The 26,137-nt window shown below is 47.2% G+C and overlaps 1 protein-coding gene across 1 annotated transcript in view; it reads right to left on the bottom strand.

Moving 5' to 3' along the window:
• Positions 1-4,510: 4,510 nt before the first annotated feature.
• EIF3L (eukaryotic translation initiation factor 3 subunit L) overlaps positions 4,511-26,137 on the bottom strand; it is a 30,700-nt gene continuing 9,073 nt past the window's right edge. The window contains exons 5-13 of the mRNA XM_030320579.2: positions 21,862-21,923; positions 18,184-18,253; positions 17,898-17,971; positions 15,251-15,422; positions 12,974-13,128; positions 12,054-12,224; positions 10,808-11,305; positions 5,901-5,981; positions 4,511-4,733 (exon numbers count right to left, since the gene is read on the bottom strand). Of these exons, the coding sequence (XP_030176439.1) occupies positions 4,695-4,733; positions 5,901-5,981; positions 10,808-11,305; positions 12,054-12,224; positions 12,974-13,128; positions 15,251-15,422; positions 17,898-17,971; positions 18,184-18,253; positions 21,862-21,923 (1,322 nt within the window). The 3' untranslated portion in view covers positions 4,511-4,694. The remainder of the gene's footprint in view (positions 4,734-5,900; positions 5,982-10,807; positions 11,306-12,053; positions 12,225-12,973; positions 13,129-15,250; positions 15,423-17,897; positions 17,972-18,183; positions 18,254-21,861; positions 21,924-26,137) is intronic.

Raw genomic sequence — 26,137 nt, 5'->3', positions numbered from 1 at the left:
GGGGGACATAAGGGGTGGGGGTGAGGGCAGAAGGGAAGTACCTTGATCTTGATCAAGCTGCTGCATAAGGGATGGGTGGGGCCAGAAGTAAGGAAAAGCTGGGAATTTCAGCTGCAGGCTTGACAGGAATGTGTAGCCACAGGAACCAGGATCATTTGCAGCTTCCCATAGCCCCTTCCCTCCGGAAAACATCAGGAAATTGCTGGTCAGGCTATGGACCTTCAGGTTGCCACCCCCCTCCCCCGCCCCAGCCTTTTCCTGATGCCCTTCCCCCACAGTGAAGGCTGGCTCCCGGCTCCCGACCAGAGCAACAGCTCCCTCCAGCCCATCCCCAGGCTGCAGGGCAGGCTGGGGGTGGGGATGAAAGGCCACTGTCAGGAGCCAGTGCAGGCACAGCCACAACTTCCATTGGCCAAAGACTGCCGGATAGTACAGACATTCATCCTTTATTCGTTCTATGCCTCTGCGTTCTAGAAAGGATTTAAGGCACACTCCATCACTTATTCGTACTTGCGTTATTTCATTCAATCCCCTCACTCCCTCAGGCACTCGCCGTTCATTCAACGAATTCTCATTATGCAAAGGCCACTGCTAAGCCCTGTCTTTCCTCATGTGTTCTTGGGACTCCTGGCCCGTCCGAATCCTAGTATGTTACCCAGAATGCTGCAGCCCTCGGGACAATAGCTGGTCTCACTGCCTCATTTTGCAGACAAGGAGGCGATCGGTAGCCACCCAAGGTCAAGGCCGTATTGGGAAGAGAAGCCCCATCTTGGGCTCGCGGCCCAGTGTATGAGGAAGCCAGAGACACCGTAGAAAGGAAGCCAGGGCCTCCAGAGGCTGGTCCATGTACTGAGAAACGAGCTCTAGCGTCGGGGCCTGAAGAACGGGGTTCCAGCCCCAGCTCTTCACTGCCCAAATCCTTACACCCTGGTCATCTCCACCTGGATGCCCCACAGGACCCTCGAACTCGTGTCCAAACCCAGTTCTCCACCCATGCCTCCTGCTCCTAACCTGCTCCTCCTACCCCCCATCTGAGTCCACGATCGTCCCAGCTGCAAAAGCCAGAGGACTGGGCATCTGTCTCCCCTCCACATCCACCCATCTACCGAGTCCTGTCCTCTGTAACCTCCCCAGATCGCTCCTGAATTCTTCCACTTCCCCCCATGCCTGCTGCTGCCACTACACGAGGCCCAGCTCCTCTGTGGCTGGGCTACTCTACACAAGTGTCTCAGCCTTTCTGTGAACTGGTCTCTTCAGCGTCTCTACACACACCTGCTTTCGGGGCACGGAGAACAAGGAACGGAGGAAGCCTCTGGGTGAGTCTGGAGGCCGGGGGTCCCAGCTCCACCATGAACCAGCCATGTTGATCCACACGTGACTTCCAAGGTCGCAGCCAGCTAATAATGGCCTTCACTGCCTAATCACACAATGGCCAGGCGCTAAGAGCTTTGTGTAATTTAACCAACAAACAATCCTGAGGTAGGTGCGTGAGATAGTGAGGCGCTAAGTAACTTGGCCCACGATTACAGTTTGGGGAGTCGGGATTCAAACCCAGATCTGACCGAACCCAAGCCCACACACTTTGCCATGCTGCCTTCTCTCACCGGCGCACAACTTTGGTAACTGGCACCACCCAGCGCTCTCCGTTGCCTACCAAAACCTGTGCTCCCCTTATGTGTGGGAGGATTATAACCCTGCTTCTTCCATTCTGGGCAAGCTGGAATAAAACTCCTGCAAGCTGGCTGCAGCTGCCGAATGCCCTGCATTCCTCGCGCGGTACCAGGCGGAGTTCAGCTGTGCCTGCCCCCTCCCGAGGGCTGCTGGCTGTCCAGCACGGCTGCTGGGCCTGGACCAAGCTACTGGGAAGTGGCCCCGCGCCAGGCGCTCACACTGGGTCTGTGTGACCTTGAGCTCCTGAAATGGCCCGTCTCCTGGCACAGTAAGAGTGCCGACAGGCTGTGTCAGGCACAGCACACCTTGACCTGGCACCACTTTAATGACGGAGACCGGAGACTCTGACATGAGCTACAAGAGACTCTGGAGTTGAATCCAAAACAAGTTAGCCCCGGGGGCGGGGAGGCGGCTCAGGTGGGTCTAAACTCCTGAGCCACCACAGCCGAATGTCAGGACTGGCGGTGGGGGAACGGCCTCAGAGGCGGTGCTGGGCCAGGGCACCAGAGGCAGGCACTGCAGTGGGGGGAAGGCCTGGCTGGCACCGGCCTGGCAATCACGACGCGCGGCAGGATCCTGACTCTGCCACTTGTTAGGATCCAGCAAGGTTAACAGATGAAGAAGTGCTTGCAAAGCAAGCAGGAGCTCCGTGAATGTTTGGACTTATTACATATTAACAGAGAGGCGGCTTTGGTTTTTTTTCCCCTCTTTGGGAGTGGGGCCAAGTTGTCGGCTGGCTGTCCCAGAGACAGTGCAGGCTGTAGAGGTGGGCTGACCCGGGTTCAATCCTTGGCTCCACTCTAGCTCCGGCCTGGTGAAAACCTCCCCCTCTCACTCAGTCTCAGTCACCGTCCTCGTAGCCTATACCTGACCGGGAGCCTCGGCCGCCTCCGGCCTCCCTTCCTCCGGCCCCCTGGCTCACCCTGCTCCAACCGGCCTTTTCACCACATTCTCTCAACACACAAAACACGCTCTGGCCTCGTGGCCTGTGGGCTCGCAGCTTCCTCTTCCTGGTACACTCCTCCCAAGGTGGCTCAACGTTTGCCTCCTCGCCCCCTTCAGGTCTCTGCCCAAATGACACCCGGCAGCGGGATCTTTTCTATCGAATCCTATTCAAAACGCCAACTCCTATCTTTGACTCTCAAGGAGGGGCTTCCGCCCTGAAGGCCATACTGGTGCCCACCTCAGGGTGACCTGGCACTCCCACAGCCGTTCCATCGCACGACCTGGGAAGACAGCTTCATTTCCAGACAAGGCTACCGGCCCAGAGGGGTCACACAGCATACCAAGGACACAATTCACACTTGAACCCAGGTGTCAATGGCTCTTTCCATGTTAAGCTCCCTCACCATCTGAAAACTCAAACAGAACCAATCACACACCAGGTGAGTGCAGTCTAGCTCGAGAATTCCTAGCAACCCAGTCACCAGACACACGGAGCAGCCTCACTATTTGTGTCCTTCCAAGTTCCAGGAAATACGCCTTCACTTTAGGGCTTATGCGCCATGTAGATTTTTATGGCTGGTCTATTGCTGTTTCAGACCTCTCCCTGCCGGCCTCAGGGTAGGACTTTCTAAAGTCAAAGTAGGTGTGCGACACAAAAGATCTGTTTTCACTACCCAAACTATTTAGTTTGGACAAACTATCTTGGACATACTATTTAGTTTGGACTGATCTCGGACAAACTATTTAGTTACCCCAAGTCTCTTTCCTCAACAATAAAATCAAGATACCTGGCTCCGGAAAAAGTAAGATAATGCATAAATTTTATACTGACCTGAGGATTTACTCATGAATACAAAGTTTCTGCAGCAACAAGAACCCCTGATCTTTCGGGGCGCCTGGGTGGCTCAGTCGGTTAAGTGTCTGACTCTTGATTTAGGCTCAGGTCATGATCTCATGGTCCTAAGATCGAGCCGCGTGTAAAGCTCTGCACAAGTCTGCTTGGGATTCCCTCTCCCTCTCTCTCTGCTTCTCCCCAACGCGTGCGTGCTCTCTCTCTCAAAATAAATAAACAAACATTTTTTTAAAAAAAGACTTAAAGAAAGCACATCTGATCTTTGACGACTAGGTCAGGTGAGATGCCAGAGATAACCATCTTCAGTGAAATTTTCAATAATCCTAGATCTGTATTATCTGTGCTGTTAGAAGATTAGAAATTGGTTCTGAAAACAGTGTAGACTGCTAGGTTTGGAGGTAGCTCTTCTCAGAGAAGCCCCCAAGATGACAGATCCCACGTGGGCGTGTAAGGAAGAAATGGCAGAGAGAGTGAAAAACAGACCCAACTCAGTCGTGACTGGCCATAAAGGTGCTGACAGGCAGCCGTTTCAAACTCACGGAGGGTAGGAGAGGCTGCACACAACACAGGTCAAGGTTTTCAGTGGGAGGAATCAAAGACATGGCAGAAGATGGCAGAAAAAAGTAGTCTGGAGCCGAGTCTTGGCTTTTTTATAACTATATGACCTTGATCAAGGCACTTTACAACCCGAGTCTGTTTCCTCACCAGCGAAGTGAGGATACTATTGCTGAACCCGCGCTGTTAAGGCGTGAGCAGCATACACAGCTTCCTCTTAGCACGGTTCAGGTTCAGGACAGGAGGAGGGGTCCGAGTTTCTCCCCAAGACGCAGCACTTCAGCTTTCATGCATGCGAATTGTGACAGGTCACTAATGCTCACAGGATTCTTGAGAGGGGTCAATCAGATACCAACCGTGAAAACGTCCCACAAACTGTGAGTTCAATTTAAACACCAGTAACCGACGCATCAGGAGAAAATCAGAGGAAATCACATACCGTTGCCCTCAACCACAGATTCCCCCCAACGATGATTAGATGACAAATCTGGCTCCAAAGAAGATCTTTTACTGAGGCCTATTTAAAACATTTCAGTCCTGAATTCAAATAAACTTCAACTCAGCTGAACAGCTGATGGCCGATCCAGGTAAAGGCTTCACGGTGACAAAAATACACCCCACCTACAAAGACATCAGAGTAGGTTCCTGACTAAGAACAGTGTGAAAATACTCAGGGTCTCTGTCCCATCTTCTTCAGAGTTCGATTGAGCTAGAAGAAAGAAAAAAGCAAAGTTAGCTATGGAGATTTCACCAACCCTGTTCCTGCAGGGCACACGATCACCAGGCCCAGCCCCTGGGCCGCCCTTCTGAAGTCAGGGAGGGCGTCTCTGATGCAGGCGTAGGTGTCGGCTGTGTGTGTATACAGCCTCAGTTAGGGGCTCCAATCCTGACACCTGTGGCCGTGCGCAATGAATTCATGCAGACTGGGGGCTCCTGGGTGGCTCAGCCGGTTCAGCGTCCGGCTCGCTTTCAGCTCAGGTCATATCTCATGTTTTGTGAGTTCGAGTCCCACATCAGGCTCTAAGCTGACAGCACGGAGCCTGCTTGGGTTTCTCTCTCCGTCTCTCTCTGCCCCTCCCCTGCTTGTGGTGTCTCTCAAAATAAGTAAATAAACTTAAAAAAATTTCATGCAGACTGTTCTTCTACCTGTCCTTCACACAGAATGTGCGCGCGCGCACACACACACGCGCGCGCGCGCGCACACACGCACACACACACACACACACACACACACACACACACACACACACGGCTTGGCCCATTTTCTAGGCCTCAGAGAGGCTAAGCCTGCCAGGGCCTCCTGCAGGAGGAGCCAGGTGACACGGACCAGAGCGTTTAACAGTGACCTCTGCTGGAGGACTCAGAACACCAGGACGAAGTGGCTCCAGCTATGGCCACAAAGAGACCCCCACGCCGTTGCACCCTGCACCCTCCCAGTGTTTGGCCTGACCCACAAGACCTCTCCCAGGGCAAGATGTGGAATGCACCCAGTCTGTCAAAACACAGCTTCCTGTCCCCTGCCTGCAGAAACCAGCCAGACCTGTCTAAGAGAGTTACTGCCACATGGGGAGGGATGGGTAAGAGCAGGCAGTGAATCCGCCCATATTAGGAAATACCAGGGAGGCAGAGAGAGGAGAGCCGGCCACCCGCAGAGAGGGATCTTGGAAAGAGATGCTCTGGAGAAGGCTGACACAGCAACTGCTACAGGCCCAGCCCCGCTCCCCAAACCCCAAGCAGCCAGCCAGTCTAGCTCAGAAACTTCAAGGGCCAACTTGGGGCTTTGCTGAAATGAAAAATTTAAAAACTTCCTAACTCCCCGACCAAGGTCCTAACCTCGGTCCCCAGCCCACACACCACACTCTCTCAGATTTCTCACCTCCTCAAATTTGTGAATCTGCCGGATGAAGAAATCCCCATAGCGCCTGGCAACCTTGGTGTCTGCGATGTGGATCATGTCCTGCGGAAGAAGTAGAATCAGAGAGGGGCAGTGAGGTAGAGCCACTAATGGACTCGCAAGTAACCATGCTGCTGAATAACCCCCTACCGTGCTTTTCAAAAGCAAATAGGTGTGTGTTTTGGGGGGGGGGGGGAGCCTATAGGGGAGCGTAACCAGTTGATAGCAGCTTTCTTTCTTTCTAAACGGTTGATTTTTATTTTCTTCCTGTTAATTCATTTATTTTTATTTTCTCCTTTTTAATTTTTTTTATTTCAGAGAGAGAGAGAGAGTGTGAGAAAGGGCCTGCGCGCCCATGAGCTGGGGGTGGGGTGGGGAGGGGAGAGGGAAAGGAGAGCAAGAGCCAGAGAGAGGGAGACCGACAGGGACAGAATTCTAAGCGGGCTCCATGCTCAGCACGCAGGGCTCAATCCCACAACGCTAGGATCATGACCTGAGCCAAAATCAAGAGTTGGACACTCAAATGACTGAGCCACCCAGGCACCCCATTTATTTTTACTTTCAAGATTTTTTAAATTTTATTTTTATTGTTTTTATTTTTTTAATGAATAGGACTCTTTCGGCAATAAAAACATTTAAGACAGTATTTTATTCTTTTTTTTTTTTTTTTTTTTAAGATTTGTTATTTTAGTGATCTCTATACCCAACAAGGGCTTGAACCTACAAGCCTGATATGAAGAGTCCCGTGCTCCACTGACTGACCCAGCCAGGCATCCTCAACATTTTATTCTCAACACTGTTTGGGAGGGTAATGTTTCAAATTAGTCCAGATTTTAAATTGTGTGTTTTAGCTCAAATGTGGCTGAACACCAATTTACTTGTAAATTCCTACATAATCTAGGTTAAGACCCAAGAACCTTCTGAATCTCTTTGAGAGGACTTTTTCAAGTCAAGGATGAAAAAAGAAAAGCCCGAAAAACAGAAAGCAGGGGTGCCTCACTGGTTCAGTCAGTGGAACATGCACCTCTTGATCCTGGGTTATGAGTTCGGGCCCCGGAGGGGTGTACAGATTACTCAAAAATAAAATCTTTACTGAGAACAAAACAGAAAGCAGCGTTTTGCCAAAGATGAACCTGAACCAGTAAGAGGAACAATAATAAAAGAAAAATATCCCCGAAATTTTTTTCACATACGGACTTATTAATCAGTATTAACTTACAATATGAATATAACAAATCATGACAAAATTTTATCTGTAATAACTAAATGGCTAATTCTTGGGAGAAGCGTTTACTTGTATCTGTGTATGTATATATATACATTACCATATATATCTACATACATATATTTCTTTACACACACACACATTTATATAAAGAAAAGAAATCTCCATGCCCTACGTGGAACTTGAACTCACAACCCTGATCCCAAGAGTTGTATATTCTACTGACTGAGCCAGCCAGACGCCCCGGGAGAAGTATTTTATTAAGGACCATCCAGATAGTTGGGACTAGTTCAGCTGGGTCACAAAGAGACGACAGAGGGATGGACCAGGTTACTGACATTGCCAAAGAATGTGTATGTGTCAGGTACTGGGAATAAACTCAAAAAGGACCTTAGGTAGTTGATGTAATGCTGCAAGGGACAGTTTTGACTTTTAAAAGCACGAATAAAACACTGGAAAACTTCCAATTCCGATGTTTCTACTTTTGGTTCACGTCAGAGATAGCTAAGTTCTGCCAAACATTAAGTCTTCCAAAAGTCATAAACTCCGAATGACACGGTTTGTTTAGCAAGATGAGCTTTCAAAACAAACTACCCAAACTGACCCAGCAATTCCACAAGTAGGCATACACCCAAGAGATTATGTGCACACAAAAATTCACAGCAGTGCTATATCCACAATACCCAAAAGGCGAAAACGATTCAATGTCCATCAACTGATGAATGGATGAATAAAGTGGTATATCCATACGGTAGAGTATTTTTCGGCCTTGAAAAGGAATAAAGTACTAATACATGCTACAATCTGGATACAACTTGAAAACACACTCAGTGAAACAAGTCAAACACAAAAGGCCACATATTTTATGATTCCATGTATAGGAAATGTCAAAAAATAGACAAATCCAGGGGCACCTGGGGGGCTCGGTTGGTTGGGCACCTGTGATTCTCTCTCCCTCTCTTTGACCCTCCCTTGTTTGCATGCGTGCTCTCTCACGCTCAAATAAACTTTAAAAAAAAAGTGAGAGAGAGATAAGTCCACAGAGACAGAAAGCAGACTACTGGTTTCCCAGGGACTAGGGTACAAGGGGAACTGGGAATGACCACTAATGAGTAGGAGCTTCTTTGGGGGATGTGGGAAATGTTGCAGAATTAGACAGTGGAAATGGTTGTGTGACACTATGAATATACTAATAACCATGGAATTATACCCTTTTAAAAAAAAAGTTTATTTATTTGAGAGAGAGAGAGAGAGAGCGTGCAAGCTCGTACACATGAGCAAATGGAAGGACAGAGACAGAGGGAGAGAGAATCCCAGGCAGACTCCATGCTGTCAGTGCAGAGCCAGACACGGGACTCGAGCTCAAAGTTCCAAACTGTGAGATCGTGGCCTGAACCAAAATCAAGAGCCACGCAGGCACCCCTGGAATTATACCCTTTAAAACAGTGAAGTTTGGGGCGCCTGGGTGGCTCAGTCGGTTAAGCGTCCGACTTCGGCTCAGGTCATGATCTCTCGGTTTGTGAGTTCGAGCCCCGTGTCAGGCTCTGTGCTGACAGCTCAGAGCCTGGAGCCTGCTTTGGATTCTGTGTCTCCCTCTCTCTCTCTGCCCCTCCCCTGCTCATGCTCTGTCTCTGTCTCAAAAATAAATAAAACACTTAAAAAAAAACAGTGAAGTTTGTTATACAAATTATACCTTAAAAAAACTCCCCAAAAAACAGTATGTTTAGACCAGCACACTTTCTTAAAACAACCAAAATACAGAATGATTTTTAAAAACCTCCTCATAACATCGGGGCGCCTGGGTGGCTCAGTCGGTTAAGCGTCTGACTTCGGCTCGGGTCATGATCTCACGGTTCGTGAGTTCCAGCGCCACGTCAGGCTCTGTGCTGACAGCTCAGAACCTGGAGCCTGCTTCTGATTCTGTGTCTCCCTCTCTCTCTGCCCCAACCCGCTTGCGTGCTCTCAAAAATGAGTAAATGTTAAACAAAATAATTTTTTTAAACCTCCTCATAACATCAAAGAGCTGACAAGAGAATACGGAGCTACTTAAGAGAAAATAAACCATCCTAAGTAAAACACAGAAGCCCCCTCTGCACTGAAGACATTCGCTAATCAATCCTAGAAGACCTGCACAGAGGGGACAAACCAAGGCTGGGGCGTCTTACAGAAACCCCTCCCTGCACTGCTGGGACCCTGAAGGGCTACACCCTGAAGCTAAAGGCGGACACGGACAAAACTGCCTGCTCCAGACATCAAGCAAAGCTCACCAAATTGGCCAAGGAGCATAACAGAAAGAGACCCATCCCCAACATACTATAAACACGAGGTGATTCTTCTGACAATCTGCAGCTGCAGCCTGGGCTTGCTACCTGGTCCCACCCAGAAAACCTGAGGCTTTGGTCTATGGTGGTCCCGGACCAGTAATCTCCCTAGGCACCTTGAAGAGGCAAAAGCAAATCCCCTCTAGGAGAATGAACGGTTGTCCTAGGTTTAAAAAACAAAAAAGGCATCTAAGGAAACACTGAACCGTGAAAAAAAAAATCAGAGAAAGCAAAAGCAGAGCTGAAGACACGAACAGGGACAGGACAATATATCCAAAGGAAATTAAGAACAGAGGGGAAAAAAAAAAGATGGAAGATGTGACACAGCACCCACCCTCTTCCCTCTCCAGCCTTCCCTCGGCCACAGCCTCCTCTCACGGGCCGCTCCAGCCACACCGAAGCTGTCCCCTCGCTCCTGCCCAGGGCCTCTGCTCCCTCTACGTGGACGGCTGTTCCCCCAGATGTGCGTTTGGCTAATGTCTTTACCTCCCTCAAGTCTTAGCTTCGATTTCCCTTCCTCAGCACAGGCTGTCCCGAGCACCTTATTCAGTCCTGCGACCCCTGCCTCCCACCACCACTACCGGTAACTGGGTAGCACTTGATTCTAACCTACCACAAAATAAAGGAAAAATTTCACCTCTCCGTGTTTGTGGGCCCTGCTCCTGGGCTCTCAGGAAAGCTATACTTTAACCCTTACCTAAGGTCAAAATGACCTGGCAAAACCTCAAAGCACGGGTTCTATTTCTGCCCCAAGCAAACTCTGTACATCTACTTCATTTAAAAAAAAAAGAGAGAGAGAGAAGCATTCCAAACATAAAGATAAGAAATAGAAAAAAAATAGTTAAAAAAAAAAAAAAAAGAATGTGGGCTGAAGAAATAGAAAAAAAAACTCCCGGATTCCTGTAAGATTAAAGTCATACAGCCCTGCACGTAACATAAAGTCTGTAACTCTCTGGAAGGTCATTCACTGCGACTTGTAACTCAACAAAACAAAACCATATAGAACTCTCACACCAAACGTTCGTTCCCTGGAGCATTCTCTACGTTGTGGAGACTGTGCATCTCAGGCAGCTGTCTTAACGCGGACTCGAACAGAACTTTTTTTCTTAAAAAATTAAGTGGGTTTGCTCATTTCGCATCGACACCTACTACCTGATTCGCTGCATCAGAACACTTAGTGTCTATTTTCTTAAAATTAGTACATCAGCACTAGGGCAGAAATCCTTGTGGATTTTGTTCACCGCCAAGTCCCAAATGCTCGGCGCGGTGGGCGCCCGGTCAGTGTTTATCGCGGGGTGTGTGAACAGAGGGCCCCAGAGACCCAGGCCGGGGGGCAGCCGTACCTTATCAATGTAGAAGTCCACCTCAGAGGCCGACTGAAACTCGCCGTCCAGGGCAGAGATGCCACTGGTCCACACCAGGTTCTTCATCTTGTGTTTGAAGACGAGGAGCTGGATACGGAACTCCTGTTCCGTGAGGTCCAGGAAGCCAGCCAGCTTGGCCACAGGCATGGTGGTGTAGAGCTTGAGGAAGCTGCGGATGGTTGAGAGCTGGGCCTGCTGCTGCACTTCATCGGCGAACACCTTCAGCTGCTGCAGGAAGGGCTCCTTGTGGTAGTTCGGGTGCACGTTGTCGTAGTTGGGCACCACAGGCGACAGGAATTTGGGGCACGAGTAGCTGAAGAGCTCCTCATAGACCTGTGGGTCACCTTTCTGCATGCGCAGCATCTTGTCCCCGTATTTCTCCCGCAGCTGGAGGTGAATGCTCTCGTCAATTCGCATGGGGTACATGGTGAGCGCGATGGCCAGCAGCGCGTGCATCTGCTCGTTCTGCTTGTTAATCTGGGGGTGGGAGAGAAATTGCCGCAGGGTCAAATGCCACGGACTTTTGGAAGTCCCTGCCGCCGTCGCCCCAACACCCTCCCGGGTCCGTTCGCTTTCCCACAGTCTCTCCCAATGTGCCCTCTAGCTCCAGTGAACCTCCCCAGCCCACTTCCAGGTCCTCCTTAGCTGGCTCCTGCATTCTCTACTGGGGCCTCCTTCTCCCTGGATCACCCCACACGCCACCAGATCAATCCTCCCACACCACTTACGACCGAGTCACCCAGAAACTTGGATGGCGCCGTAATGCCTGTAACGATCAAACAGCTTAGCTGGGTGGTGAAGGCCACTCCAGAACCTGACACCCCAATCTGACTACTCTCCTGCCCCCCCGCCGCGACAAGAGAGTCTATCGTGGTGCCACATCACCATACTTCTAAGTCTCGACACCTTTTCTCTGCCTAGAAACCTCAATGCTGTGCACGTCTTGGACCCACCCTCCTCCACGGCAAACTGCGTGAGGGCGGTACCCACATCTAACTCCTTTTTAAACACTGACAGCCCAGTGAACGCTCGCGGGACAAAAGTAAAATGGAAGATATCGTCCCTATTGTTAAGGAGTTGATGATCTGAGATAAGAGACACAAAGAAAAGAAACTTAGAGCATGCCAGCTTGAAAAGGCATACAAAGAGTAACATTTTGGATGGCGTTTCCCCAAAACTGCTGGCATAGGTGCCAAGGGGTCAGGCCGGTCGGAGGCTTCCTCACCATCTCATACTTGTATGTGGTCCTCTGGAACATGCTCTTGGTCCTCTGGATGTAGAGGAGGATGTTGGCAAAGACCCGGATGGCATCCTGGTAGCGACGCATCATCAGATAGGCAAAACCGACATAGTAGTAAGTGGTCACCTGGCACTCGGGCACACGAGAGTACATGCTCTGCGGAAGAAGGGAGAAGCACCCATGAGTCCCAGAACCGATCCACCCCAGAGAGAGTCTGGAGGTTGGCAGGGCCCAGTGTCAGCTGAGGCAGAAGCCCTGGACCACCCAGGGGAAGCCCCAGGTCGAGTCAGAGGTTCTGAGTACACACCATACCATTCACCGATTAAGTTATGTGACCTGAGAACCTCATTTTGTTAGATATTTTAAAGGGGGCGGGGGGGCCTGAATCAGGTAACCTTAAAATTTCTTTCAGATCCAAATCCCTCTATACCTCAGTCACATATTCCTCCTTGCTTTCTACTCCTTGCTTTTCCAGATAAACTTGATAAAGGAACAGATAAACAAAGACTGGAAGATACACACATGTCAAAAAGGCACCAATTTTTCTGTGGCTAAGAAAAACCACCACAGCTAATAACCATTATCTAACCATCTTAGAACTAAATCTTCTGTTAATTCCTTAACAAGTGAAACCTGAATGGTAAAAATCTGCCATTGTCATTCTGTTTTGAAAACAGAATCAAAGACTGCTGAATAGTTCAAGTGTTACTAACTAACACAGAGAAAGCACCTTGCCCAGGCTCAGATTTTCAGTACAGTGGTTCCCCAGTTCTCAATTTTCAACTGGCCTGGGGATGAATCCTTTCTTCTCCCTGAAATGTATCCTAATAGATCAGAGTGTCTCTTGAAGCAGACCCTCTGGCTCGGGAAGGGGGTGGGGAGGGGAGGGAGGTGCAGGTAATCACCTTCTTATTCAGTTCGATATTCTCCAGCACCTTGATGGCCTGGTAGTAATCCCCCAACAGGGAGTGCAGACGCAGGAGCCCCACCAGGCTGAAATACCCAAGCATCTTGTAAAGGGAGTGCCGTCCATACTCCCCGGCCACACTCTCGGGGTCACCTGAGAGAAACAGATACCGTGAACACTTCCGCAGGGGCAGGTGAAAGAAGGTAAGCCTGAGCCCTGAACGTCACTCGGTGACCTCTTCACCTACCAGCGGCCTCTAAAGCTTCCCGCAACAGAGATTCACTGCCCTCAAAGAAATACCAAGAAGCAGCACACTTGACCTGATGCTAACCTTTTCTTTTTTAAAGTAATCCCTATGCCCAACGTGGGCTCGAACTCATGACTTTGAGATCAAGAATCACATGCGTCACCGAATGAGCCAGCTAGGCCTCCCTGGCCTTAAACTAATCTTAAATTTACCAACAAGAGTTGCCTGAGTGGGGTGACAGTTTTTTTGTTTTTGTTTTTTTTTGTTTTTTTTGGTCCCAAGACACCAAGAGATGGCCCTTTTTATCAGGAGCAGTTTACTCACCAAGGCCACTGCTTTCAGGAAGTTCTTGAGGTCAAAGCTATTTTCCTAATAACACTAAGATGCGATTTGTCTTTCTCACCGAACTGACACTTGCACCGAATACCCGAGAACATGGGTAAAACTACCAACAACTCGGCATAAATCAGGCAGTGGCACTGCAATTACTGTATTCTTTCCCACCACATGCAGGAAAAGAACCAGCCACTTTTTTCACAAAATACTATTTTTACTTGAAAGTATGGCCCATAAATTCAGATTGGGGTGTTTAGCAGACACGTTCCAAAACTGAATGAAGTGAACCTGTTACATTTCAACAACAAAATGGACAGTGCTCACTTCACTGCCAATGAAAATATGAGCTTTTAAGCAAAAACTGTAGTCTTAAAGAACTTGTATCTGCCACTATGAGTTCAACGCCTTCCACATAAAGCCTTGTCTGATGGGACTGTGACAAAAGTAACAGATGTGGTCTTTAAAAACTGTCTAATAAAAGGGCGCCTGGATGGCTCAGTCCGTTAAGCATCTGACTTCAGCTCAGATCATGATCTCACGGTTTGTGAGTTCGAGTCCCGCGCTGGGCTCTGTGCTGACAGCTCAGAGCCCGGAGCCCGCTTCGGATTCTGTGTCTCCCTCTCTCTCTGCCCCTCCCCAGCTTGCACTCTGTCTCCTTCTTTCTCAAAAATAAACGTTTAAAAATACTTTTTTTTAATTATATAATAAAATCTGTCAACAGAAAATCTTTATAACTCCATGAACCAGTATTCTACAAAACCATGCAGCAGTAAGAAAAAAAAAAAAAAAAAGATCCATTCAAGCTGCAGGATAAACCTATGAACTTTAGTATGAGAAAGTAAAAGTTCACTGCTAACGTTTTCAGAATCCTCATGCAGTTAACGGGTATGAACCCCTCGCTGTCAAGTTTTGATGTAGCAGCAAAGAACGCAAAGACTGAAAAGGCTGCTGAGATACTCCTCCCTTTCCCGTCTCCATGTCTGGATGAGGCCCGGTCTCCCTCATCTTCTGCAACTAAAACAGACTGTAACTGCAACAGACAGAAGGCAGAAGCACACGGAGCTCTCTTCCATGAAACCCGGTGCCAAAGTGATTTGAGAAAATGATACTCTTCTCACAGGGGCAAAATTTATACAGCTCAACTTGCTGATTCTCAATCTTCAAAGACTGCAAAGTGGTCCCAACACCAAAAACTTGGGAGAATCGCTGATCTAAACAAAGGCCCTGGAGGGGCGCCTGGGTGGCGCAGTCGGTTAAGCGTCCGACTTCAGCCAGGTCACGATCTCGCGGTCCGTGAGTTCGAGCCCCGCGTCAGGCTCTGGGCTGATGGCTCGGAGCCTGGAGCCTGTTTCCAATTCTGTGTCTCCCTCTCTCTCTGCCCCTCCCCCATTCATGCTCTGTCTCTCTCTGTCCCAAAAATAAATAAAAAAATGTTGAAGAAAAAAAAAAATTAAAAAAAAAAAAAAAATAAAATAAACAAAGGCCCTGGAGACAGTACAAGTGCCTGCAAATGCTGGTCTCACGAGTGCCGGTTCAGTCTGTCGGCGACAGGCTGCCAAGCCGCACAGCCCCCGACATCAGCACTTGGCTACTGCCCACGTCCAACACCAAACGGGAGCAGCCGGTTCCCTAAGCCGCAGCGACCCCTCTGCGGCCTCTCTTCCCCGGGAACAGATGGCAAGCAGCACTCACCTCCGCTCGTGTACACCTCCAGCTGCCGGTTAATGTTCGACTTGTCTACTAGGGAGTGAAGGACATTGAGGACGCTGTGAACGTTCCAGATTTTGGGATTGGAACGAAGGAAGTCAATCTCCTCCTCTGACTTCTTGGCGGTCTTACAGCGGTACTGACTGAACGACTGAAACTGTCGGGAAGAAGGGAGAGAGACAGAGTGGCGCCCGGTGCAGAACATGAGGCCGTGGCGGGGGGCTCTGGACTGGGAGGGGAGGGCCGGGGCTACCGCTGCTCATGCCAAACTGTTCTGTGCGCTACCTGTTTTTGCAAAGCCATCTTGGTTTAAATTGAACTTTGTTCGTTACTGAGCTTCAACTCCAAAATATCATCTTCCTCTAAGAATGTAGGAAAATGTTTCCAGATTTACAATTAACAGAAGACTATCCAGAATACTGAACAGATTCTATGTCAGTAAGAACAAGATAATCCAATGGAAAAATGGACAAAGGACACTGATGATCACTTCAAAGAAAAATAAGATTGGTCAATCAACAGGGAAAACGCTTGATCTCTTCAGATATCAGAGAAATGCAAATTAAAATGAGATCACCATTTCTTTCCCATCAAACAGACAAAAATTAGACCAGTAACATCCACAGCACAGAAATTCTCAAATACTGCTGACAGCAGTGTAATTTGACACAGCCCTCGGGGAGGGCAAGATGTTACTATTTCTTAAAATCCAAAGGGATTGCACGTTCTAGATCTCTACAGTGGCGGTGTACACATTTGTCAAATCTCATCAACAGTGCACTTAAAATTGGTATTTTACTGTATGCAAATTTTGACTCAATAAAGCTGATTTAAAAAAACGTAAAAAGCAAATATCCTTCAACCAACAATTCTACCTCTAGTGATCTCTAGAGATGAACCTATGTGTGACATAAATGAGGATATTTACTAACTCACTGTCTGTAGCAGTAGAAACTGAAAACATAAATGTTCATCACCAAAAAGGTAGTTTACACAGATCTTGTAGTAAGCAGAAAAAAACAAAGCTGTCTCTATGTAGACATGTTAAGTGTTCCATATCGTAACAAATTACATAAATATATTATTAAACCATTTCTAAATGGAGTACTTTTGCATGTATATAACCCTGGGAAACATTAACATAGTGTCTATCTTTCCAGACAATAACTGATGCCTCCACAAAGGCGAGGAAGACACTTTATCTGCAATCTGAAATAGACAAAGTTTTTAAACAGTAACAATATATAGATGTATTACTTGTACTGATAAAAGTAAATGAAAGCAGAGTGGCGGGAAAGAGCCACTTACCCGTGTGACATCTACCTGGCCAGGCAGAATCCCACCTGGCCCTCACTGGCCAGGCTTTGTTACCGGTGAGAGCACTTTAAGCCCCTTAAGAGAGCACCAGCTAAACCCAAGGGATTATGATAATCTTAAGAAGGATGAAGAACCTTAGCACAGATGATCCTCCTTGACCTGCTGTGAGTCAACAGGACCACCAACCTTCTAAAATATGCCAAAGAAGGGGCTGACACAAGCCAAGAAGCCAGAAAGGGCAAACCAGGCCAGTGTGGTTTGTGGCCCTCACTGCACAAAAGGCACCAAAGCCTCATCTTAAGCAGAAAGCCTCTCCCAAAGGGCCCTGGGAGGGCTTTCTCAGCCCACCAATCACAACTTGCCAACACTTTCTAAGTCTCTGGTCTGTGCAGCTCAAATAACGGCTTTATTAAGAATCTGATTTCTCCGGAAATTCCCAGTGAGAGTTATCCAGTCCTCATAAAACTCACAGGAAACAAGTATCTCCAAATTCAATTATTCTGTGTTTTTTAAGTCTATATTCTATTTTTAAAGAATAAAACTGACCTAAAAAAAGGTGGAAAAGAATAATGATAATATTGACCATCACAACAACCAGGCAACATTTATTGAGTAATTCTTCTGTGACAGGCACTGCACTAAGCACTTTAGATGTCATTTCCAGTAATTACCCCCCAGATCCCGCTTTTAGAGAAACCAAGGCAATGTGGTTAAGTAACTTGCCCAGGGTCCCAGGTTAGTGAACAGCAAGACTTGAAAAGTGTACCCCTGGGCTACACAGCTGCTGTACTTGACATCTGACCCAGTTCTTGGTGGAGCCTCCATAGGAGCACTCCAAGACAGGCAATGTTTCCGCCTTGATGCTAATGTTCTACTTTATTCTTGTCTAGCATATAACCACTATCACAGTCAAGGCATACAACATTTGTTTCCTAGGAGAGGAAAGTAAAACTTGGGAGAGCTTAAACAACATGTCCACGTTACAGACTACCAGGTGGGAGCCCCCACACCAGCACCCACTCACTTCTACCTGACTCCAAAGCCTAGGAAGCCTTTATTCTCCCTATCAGACCAACTCTCAAGGTCAGGTAAGAGCTTGGTGAAAGTCAGCTCGACTACCAAATTGATACCCAGAGCTCTTATGCATCACTGACTCTTCAGAAAACCATGACACTGAGGACCGCCACCAGGGGATATCCCCAACCATGATGGGGACATTTTTATCCCAAGCATCTTTTTAACAACGCAAACAATGGTAACTGTTGCTCCTTTGTTGGACTAGTTATTTCAAATGAGATCACGGCTGGCCAAATACCTGATAGATGAACTCATCAATGATATCCCAGAGCCACTGGTTGGGTAGTTCAAGGGGAGCAGGACCATCGGCATCTGCGTGGGAGATCACAGCAAAGTCAGATGCAAACTATGCCCACTTGGTAAGGCTATATATAGAATACATTTTCTAATTTTTCTCTTAAAAAGACCATGAATAACAGGACATCCCCCCTTCCACTTGCATATTAAACTTCTGCTAACAAAAAGCTAGAGGCCAGCACTGGGCCTCATCACAGCCTCACACCCTTAACCAAACTCAAACTCACTAAGAATGTAGTTGAAGAGATTGCAGTAGTTGTAGTAGGATTCAAATCTCTGCTCCAAGGAGGGCCCTCCCTGTAAAAAGAAAGGAGACATCAGCACAGATGTTTAATTTAAATGTGTTTTACTCGGGGCCCCTGGGTGGCTCAGTTGCTTTAGCATCAGACTCTTGATTTCAGCTCAGGTCATGATCTCACGGTGAGTTTGAGCCCTACACTGGGCTCAGTGTTGACAGCATGGAACCTACTTGGGATTCTCTCCCTCCCTCCCTCCCTCCCTTTCTCTGTGCCCCTCTGCCTCCCTTGCATGAGTGCTTTCTCTGAAAATAAATATTAAGAAATAAAATATATGTATTTTACTCATGGTCTACCATGACGGCTAAAGACCCATGAGAACTGACGGTGACTCTCTCCTTCTGAGGATGCAAAGAGCACTCAAGTCAGAGGGAAGACCGTAAGAGCTAGAGCAGTTCAAAGGGGCACTGAATATCAGACCGTAATGTTCAGGTTTTACGGCAACAACCCCAACTGACCATTAAAGAACAAGCATGCAGATCTAGTGAAGCAGAAAGACAGAAGTACTGGGGCGCCTGGGTGGCTCAGTTGGTTAAACGTCCCAACTTTGGCTCAGGTCATGATCTCACAGTTCATGAGTTTGAGCCCAGCATCAGGCTCTGTGCTGGTAGCTCAGAGCCTAGATAAAGCCTGCTACAGATTCTGTGTCTCCCTCTCTCCCTCTCAAAAACAAACATTAAAAAAAAAGAAGGAAAGAAAGAAGTACTAACAAGAGCAAAAAGGTAAGGTCACAGTGCTCAAAGAATGGTGAAAGCAGATAACGCTACACTAGGCTACACGAGACTAGAAGAGGCCAGGAATGTAGAGGTCTTTCAGGTCAACAGAAATCTAGGCCAGAGGGGTCAGTAAGTCCACCATCGCCTGTTTTTGTCAATAAAAAGTTCAACTGGAACAGAGCCCTGCACTCACTGTCTACGGCTGTTACAAAGGCAGTGTTGAACACATTCAACAGAGACCATGATGGCCTCAAAGCCAAAAAAAACCTATCTGGCCCTTTATAGTGAAGGCTGCTGACCCCCAATCTAGACTTCATGTTGCTGGGAACGGAGAACCACTGAAGGCTTCTGAGCTGGGGAATAACACGATGCTATCTGTAATGGGGGAGAAAGAACACAGCCCTGGAGTTTTAGCCCCACTGCTTACTGAGCTTCTGACAAGGTACTCAATGTCTCTGTAGAATGAGACTATGTCGTAAAAGTGCCCAATATAGTGAAGTGTTCTTTCAATGAAACGCCCCCACAAGATTTAACACTGGCCACATATGTGAATGTACCCCATGTGGTACCTAATGAAGAGGTTACAAGATCAATAAGCTTCTGCTGAATCTTTATTACAGACCAAAGGTAAGACTGGACATGGTAGAACCACTTGTACTATGGGTTCTGATGCCATGGTCTTCCCAAGAAAGCCGTGTTATGTAGGCTAGCTAGACTCAGCATGGCCCACACAGTACCTGAGCCAAAGCATCAAGTGTAGGAGGGCATCTTCACTCTCTCTCAAAGTAGTGAGAGCTCTCACTGGGATGCCAGAAAAGCACAGCCCCTGCAGTACTCTGACAACGGGAACGCCTCCAGCTGGCACTCACGGTGGCTCCCACGGCAAAGCAAGAGCTCGCTAGTCAGGTCAAGCTGACCCCTCAGGGGGACGAGAACGGAGTTAGCTGTGACCAGGCAGAAATACTCTAAGGAGAGATCACGGTGCCAGTTTCCTTCATTTACACGTGCACACGCATGCTCCAACAATTAGCCTGTCACCATCAGTGACGAGGCACGGGATTACAGCCGTGAACAAGATCAAGTCCATGCCCTGGCGGAGTTTTACCCTCTAGCGGGGGTAGCAAACAAAAACCTAGTAAACAAATAATACGATGTCAGCTAGTGATGTACATACGCTCTGAAGCGTGGCCAGGAGGATGGCCCGAGGATGGCCAGGAGCCCAGGAAAGGAGGGGAAGCCAGATCAAGCAGAACTATGAGTAAGACTTGGGATTTTATTCTAAGTATGATAGCAAGTCACGGTAGGATTGGGAGGCAGGGTGTGACTTGGTGAGACTATGTTTCAAAAGGATCATGCTGGTTACCAGGCTGAGAATAAACTCTAGTAGAAGAGTGGAAATGGACACCAGGTAAGCAGCTACACAGCCCAGGCAAGAGACGATAATGCGTTGAACTAGGATAGCAGCAGTGGTGGCGGTGATAAGTGGGTGGTTTCAAGAAGTATGTTGAAGATAGAGCTGAACAGGATTTGCTGAAAGGCTAGAAGTCAAGTGAGACAAAAGTCAAGAAAGAGGCCAAGGTTTTCAGTCCAAGTCACCTGGATGCACGGTGGTATTATTTGCGAGTTGGCTGACATGGGAAGAACAGGTTTAAAGGGAAAAGAAAACTTCAGTTTGGGGTATGTTACACTTGAGATGAGATGACCAGAAAGACAACCAACTGGAGACGTGGAATAGGTAGCTGGATATGCAAGTATGGATTTAGAGACACTGGGGCTAATAATAGAGATTTTTAGTCATCGTGTGTATAAATACTACAGATCGTATTTTAAGAGACTTAGGTCATTCTAAAATTCAGAAATCAGAGAAGAATCAAACAGGTGCCCAAAGTAGGGGGAGAACACTGGTACTCCAACAAGACAGGCCTGAGTTCAAGGAGTCTGGCCACTTACTAGTTGTATGAATTTGAGAAAAACCACCTCAGTTTGCCTGCTCTGCAGGATTACGGTGAGGATTAGAATATAGATGCATGTCAAGTGCCAAGTATTATGCTTGACACACGGTGACAATTCCACGTATGTTTCAGAGTCGAAGACTCCACGGCAATGCACTGGAGTTAAAAAAGCAAGGACATCACAGGCAGGGACAAAAGAAGGTGCTCAGGGGGCCCCAGGGTGGCTCAGTCGGTTAAGCATCCAACTTCAGCTCAGGTCATGATCTCACAGTTCATGAGTTTGAGCCCCGTGTCAGGCTCTGTGCTGACAGCTCAGAGCCTGGAAACTGCTTCAGCTTCTGTGTCTCCCTCTCTCTCTGCCCCTCCCCTGCTTGTGCTCTCTCTCTCTCTCAAAAATAAACAAACATAAAAAAAAAATTAAGAAGGCGCTCAGGAACACACTATTAGGATGGCATCCTACAACCCAATCAATGTGATGAGTGCAAGTCAGAAACTGTGGGGATGGAGACATTAAAACGGACAGCAAAGCTATCACCTATTACAGTTTGTCTGGAATAGATACCCAGATTGCTGGGTTCAATCATTCCCTCTGTTATTATTATTACTATTTTTTTAGTGTTTATTTTTTTTGAGAGACAGAGAGAGAGCGTGAACAAGGGGAAGGGCAAAGGGAGAGGGAGACAGAAATCCGAAGCAGGCTCCAGACTGTGACGCAGGGCTCGAACCCACGTACTGTGAGATCAGGACCTGAGCCAAAGTCAGACGTTTAACTTACTCAACCACCTAGGCGCCCCCCCCCCCCCCGCCTTATGTCTTAAAAGAAGGCTGAGAACACATGCCAACCACTCTTGGACACCGAACCAATATAAACCAGCGGTTGTGTTCCAAACGCAAAAACGACACACAGTTTAAAACAACGCCAACAACACTCAGATACTCACACTGACTTTGGCATATATGTGCCTGTAGTATAATTCTTTGTACAAAATCAGGAAGACAGCATCTGAAAGAGATGGCAAAGGGGTGCTTTAGTAATCCACAAACAACCAGGGTCCTCAGGCAGTTCTAGCCCCTTTGAAGGGAGTAAAGGGATAAACATGATTTAAAAGACTAAACGACATCTACATTTTAAATTTTAACACTTACACCCCAAGAATACGTGCAACAAGAAAATTCACCTTGTTTTATCTTTCAATCTCATCTTCATCTCATTCAGACTCATTTCCTGTCATCATTTAAGATATTTTGCCATCCAGTTGTTTAATAAACCAACACATAAATAAATAGTAACAGCTCCCAAGAAAGCAATGTCACATTATCAAAATCGGAAATATATGGGTATCTTTTATTTAGAAATCCTATTTAATTTTTTTATATTTATTTTTTTTGAAAGAAAGAGAACACATGGGGAGGGGGGAGGAGAAGGAGAGGAAGAAAAAGGGGGGCAGGGGGGAATCCCAAGCAGGCTCCACGCCCAGTGCAGAGCCTGACTCAGGGCTCAATCCCATGACCGAGATTGTGACCTGAGCCAAAATCAAGAGTTGGATGCTTAACTGACTGAGCCACAAATCCTATTTTAAAGAACTTATCTTATTAACCACTAGAACACTACAGGGAGGGAGGGAGGGAGGGAGGGAGGGAGGGAGGGAGGGAGGGAGGAAGGAAGGAAGGAAGGAAGGAAGGAAGGAAGGAAGGAAGGAAGGGTTCTTTGGATACTGACACTGAGCAGAAAAGAGCTAACAAAGCAGGCGTGAGACTTCTATCCTTTGGCTAGTAAAGCTGGTCCTTGGCTGGCATCTGGGAACCTGGATTTCAGGAAGGTCCTCACCACCCTGATAAGAGTGGTCTGCTATGCCTAAACTGTGCAACAGCGGTTCATGCTGAACTCCTGCTTTCCTTCTGGGGGTCTGCAATTTTGGTACGTGCTAGGCAGAGGATGTGCCCATATAACCAACACCCAATAAAATCCTTGGACACCAAGTCTGTAAGTAGCCTCTCTGACAGACAACTTTTCACATGTCACAATTCCCTGCTTGCTCGAGGAACAGCACATCCCATGTGACTCCAGGGGAAGGGACTGCTGGTAACGCGCACCTGGTTTCCGTTAGATTCCTGTCTATGTCTTCTTTCCCCTCGCTGATTTTGCTCTGTATCCATTTGCTGTAAACCTTCATAGCTGTGGATACAACTATACCAACCACCAAACCTGGGGGTGGTCTTATAAATCCTGGAGATACAGGGGCGCCTGGGTAGCTCAGTCGGTTAAGCGTCCGACTTCAGCTCAGGTCATGATCTCGTGGTCTGTGAGTTCGAGCTCCGTGTCGGGCTCTGTACTGACGGCTCAGAGCCTGGAACCTGCTTCGGATTCTGTGTCTCCCTCTCTCTCTGCCCCTCTCAAAAATAAACATTTAAAAAGAAAAAAATTAAAGGAAAAAAAAGAAGAAATCCTGGAGATACAGAATACACTCCAAAAATATAATTAACTTTAAAAAGGAAAAAAGGGGCCCCTGGGTGGCTCAGGCAGTGAAGCATCCAACTTCAGCTCAGGTCACGGATCTCGTGGTTCATGAGTTCAAGCCCTGCACTGGGCTCTCTGCGATCAGCACAGAGCCTGCTTCTGATCCTCTGTCTACACCTCTCTCTGCCCCTCCCCCACTCACACACATATTCTCTCTCAAAAATAAATAAACATTAAAAAAAAAAAAAAAGGGAGGGGCACCTGGGTGGTTTAGTGGGTTAAGCATCTGACTCTTGGTTTCGGCTCAGGTCATGGTCTCACGGTTTGTGAGTTCAAGCCCCGTGTCGGGTTCCAAACTAACAGTGCAGAGCCTGCTTGGGATTCTCTCTTTCCTTCCCTCTGCACTTCCCCCACTCATTCTCATTCTCTCTCAAAAAAAAAAAAAAAACTAAAAAAATGATTTTTAAAAAAATTTTTTCGGGTCGCCTGGGTGGCTCAGTCGGTTAAGCGGCCGACTTCGGCTCAGGTCATGATCTCACGATCCGTGAGTTCGAGCCCCACGTCGGGCTCTGTGCTGACAGCTCAGAACCTGGAGCCTGTTTCAGATTCTGTGTCTCCCTCTCTCTGACCCTCCCCCATTCATGCTCTGTCTCTCTCTGTCTCAAAAATAAATAAACGTTAAAAAAAATTTTTTTTTTTAATTTTTTTTCAAGGGAAAGAAATGGCATTTAGTCTATGTAAAAAAGAAACAAAAGAGGTATTCCTATTTGCTTATGTATGCATAGACCATCATGGGAAGGATAAGAAAAGAAAGTGGTAGCACTAGACGGCTCTAGAGAAACTGAAGACTTGAGGATGGAAGGGGAGGGGGGTGATTTTTATACCAAATCTCTTTTTTCACTATTAGGTCCTATGATTACTTTCCTATAAAATTATACACAGCTGACCCTTGAACAATGTAGGGGTTAGGGGCAAGAACTGCCCCCTGCACAGTCAAAAGCCCACACAAGTAACTTCTGACTCCTCAGATATTTGACTGTTGAATTTTAATAACCTACTGCTGACTGTGAGCCTTACCAATAACACAAACTGTCAATTAACACATATTTTGTATGCTATGTGTATTAGATACTGTATCCTTAAAGTAAGCTGTAGAGGAGAAAACATTAAGAAAATTTTAAGAGGAAATACATTTACAGTACTGTATGGGAGCGAAAATAATCCACGTATAAGCAGACTCACCCAGTACAAACCCATGTTGTTCAAGGGTCAACTGTATTACAGGACTTTGTAGTTAATACACACAATGTTACGTTCTTATAGGCAGTATATTTAAACAAAGAAAAAGGTCTGAGCACCACAGAAAATAAACTCTCCGAGAGCGACTTCTAAACAGAGTTAAGTAAATGAAAAGACACTACATGTCCATAAATTAGAAGACTTAAATATAAAGGCAACATACCCCTAATTCTATTTTCAGAGTCAACACCATCCTTATCAAAATCCCAGCTGGCTTTTTGCCAAAACTGACCAGCTGATCCTAAAACTCATATGGAAATCCAAGGGACTCAGAAGAACCAAAACAATCTTGAAAAAGAACATAGTTGAAGGACTTACACTTCTGGTTTCAAAACTTACCACAAAGCTACAATAATCAAGATAGTGTGGCCCAAGCATAAGGAAAGACATATAGATCAATGGAGTTAAAATGAGAGTCTAGGGGAGCCGGGGTGGCTCAGTCGGTTAAGTGTCCAACTCCTGATTTCGGCTCAGGTCATGATCTCACGGTTCATGAATTCGAGCCCCGCGTCGGGCTCTGCACGGACAGTGTGGAGCCTGCTTGGGATTCCCTCCCCCAATCCTCAAAAAAAAAAAAAAAAGGCTGAGAAGGGCACCTGGGTGGCTCAGTGGGTTAAGCATCCAACTTCGGCTCAGTTCATGGGTTCTAGCCCCACATCAGGCTCTATGCTGACAGCTTAAGAGACTGGAGCCTGTTTCAGATTCATTCTCTCTCTCTCCCCCTCTCTCTCTGTCCCTTCCCTGCTCGTGCTCGCTCGCTCTCTCAAAAAATAAAACATTAAAAAAAAACAAAAAGCCTGAGAGTCCAGACATAAACCCTTACATTTACATGATAACCAATTTCAACAAAGGTGCCAAGGCAACTTAATGGAAAAACAGTCTTTTCAAAAACTAGTGCTAGGACAGCTAGTTATCCACATGTAAAAATGTGGAGATGGTGGGGCGCCTGGGTGGCGCAGTCGGTTAAGCGTCCGACTTCAGCCAGGTCACGATCTCGCGGTCCGTGAGTTCGAGCCCCGCGTCGGGCTCTGTGCTGACGGCTCAGAGCCTGGAGCCTGTTTCCGATTCTGTGTCTCCCTCTCTCTCTGCCCCTCCCCCGTTCATGCTCTGTCTCTCTCTGTCCCAAAAATAAATAAACGTTGGGAAAAAAAAAAAAAAAAAATGTGGAGATGGATCTTCCTACATCACACCATATATAAAAAAACCATCATACTTTCAGACCACAATGCTATGAAGCTTGAAATCAACCACAGGAAAAAGTCTGGAAAACCTCCAAAAGCATGGAGGTTAAAGAACACCCTACTAACGAATGAGTGGGTCAACCAGGCAATTAGAGAAGAAATCAAAAAATATATGGAAACAAACGAAAATGAAAATACAACAATCCAAACGCTTTGGGACGCAGCGAAGGCAGTCCTGAGAGGAAAATACATTGCAATCCAGGCCTATCTCAAGAAACA

Source organism: Lynx canadensis, chromosome B4 (genome assembly GCF_007474595.2).
Source record: "Lynx canadensis isolate LIC74 chromosome B4, mLynCan4.pri.v2, whole genome shotgun sequence".
In the NCBI taxonomy this organism is placed as follows: Eukaryota; Metazoa; Chordata; class Mammalia; order Carnivora; family Felidae; genus Lynx; species Lynx canadensis.
The sequence above is the reverse complement of the archived record's forward strand: the minus strand, read 5'-3'. Positions and strand labels throughout refer to the sequence as shown.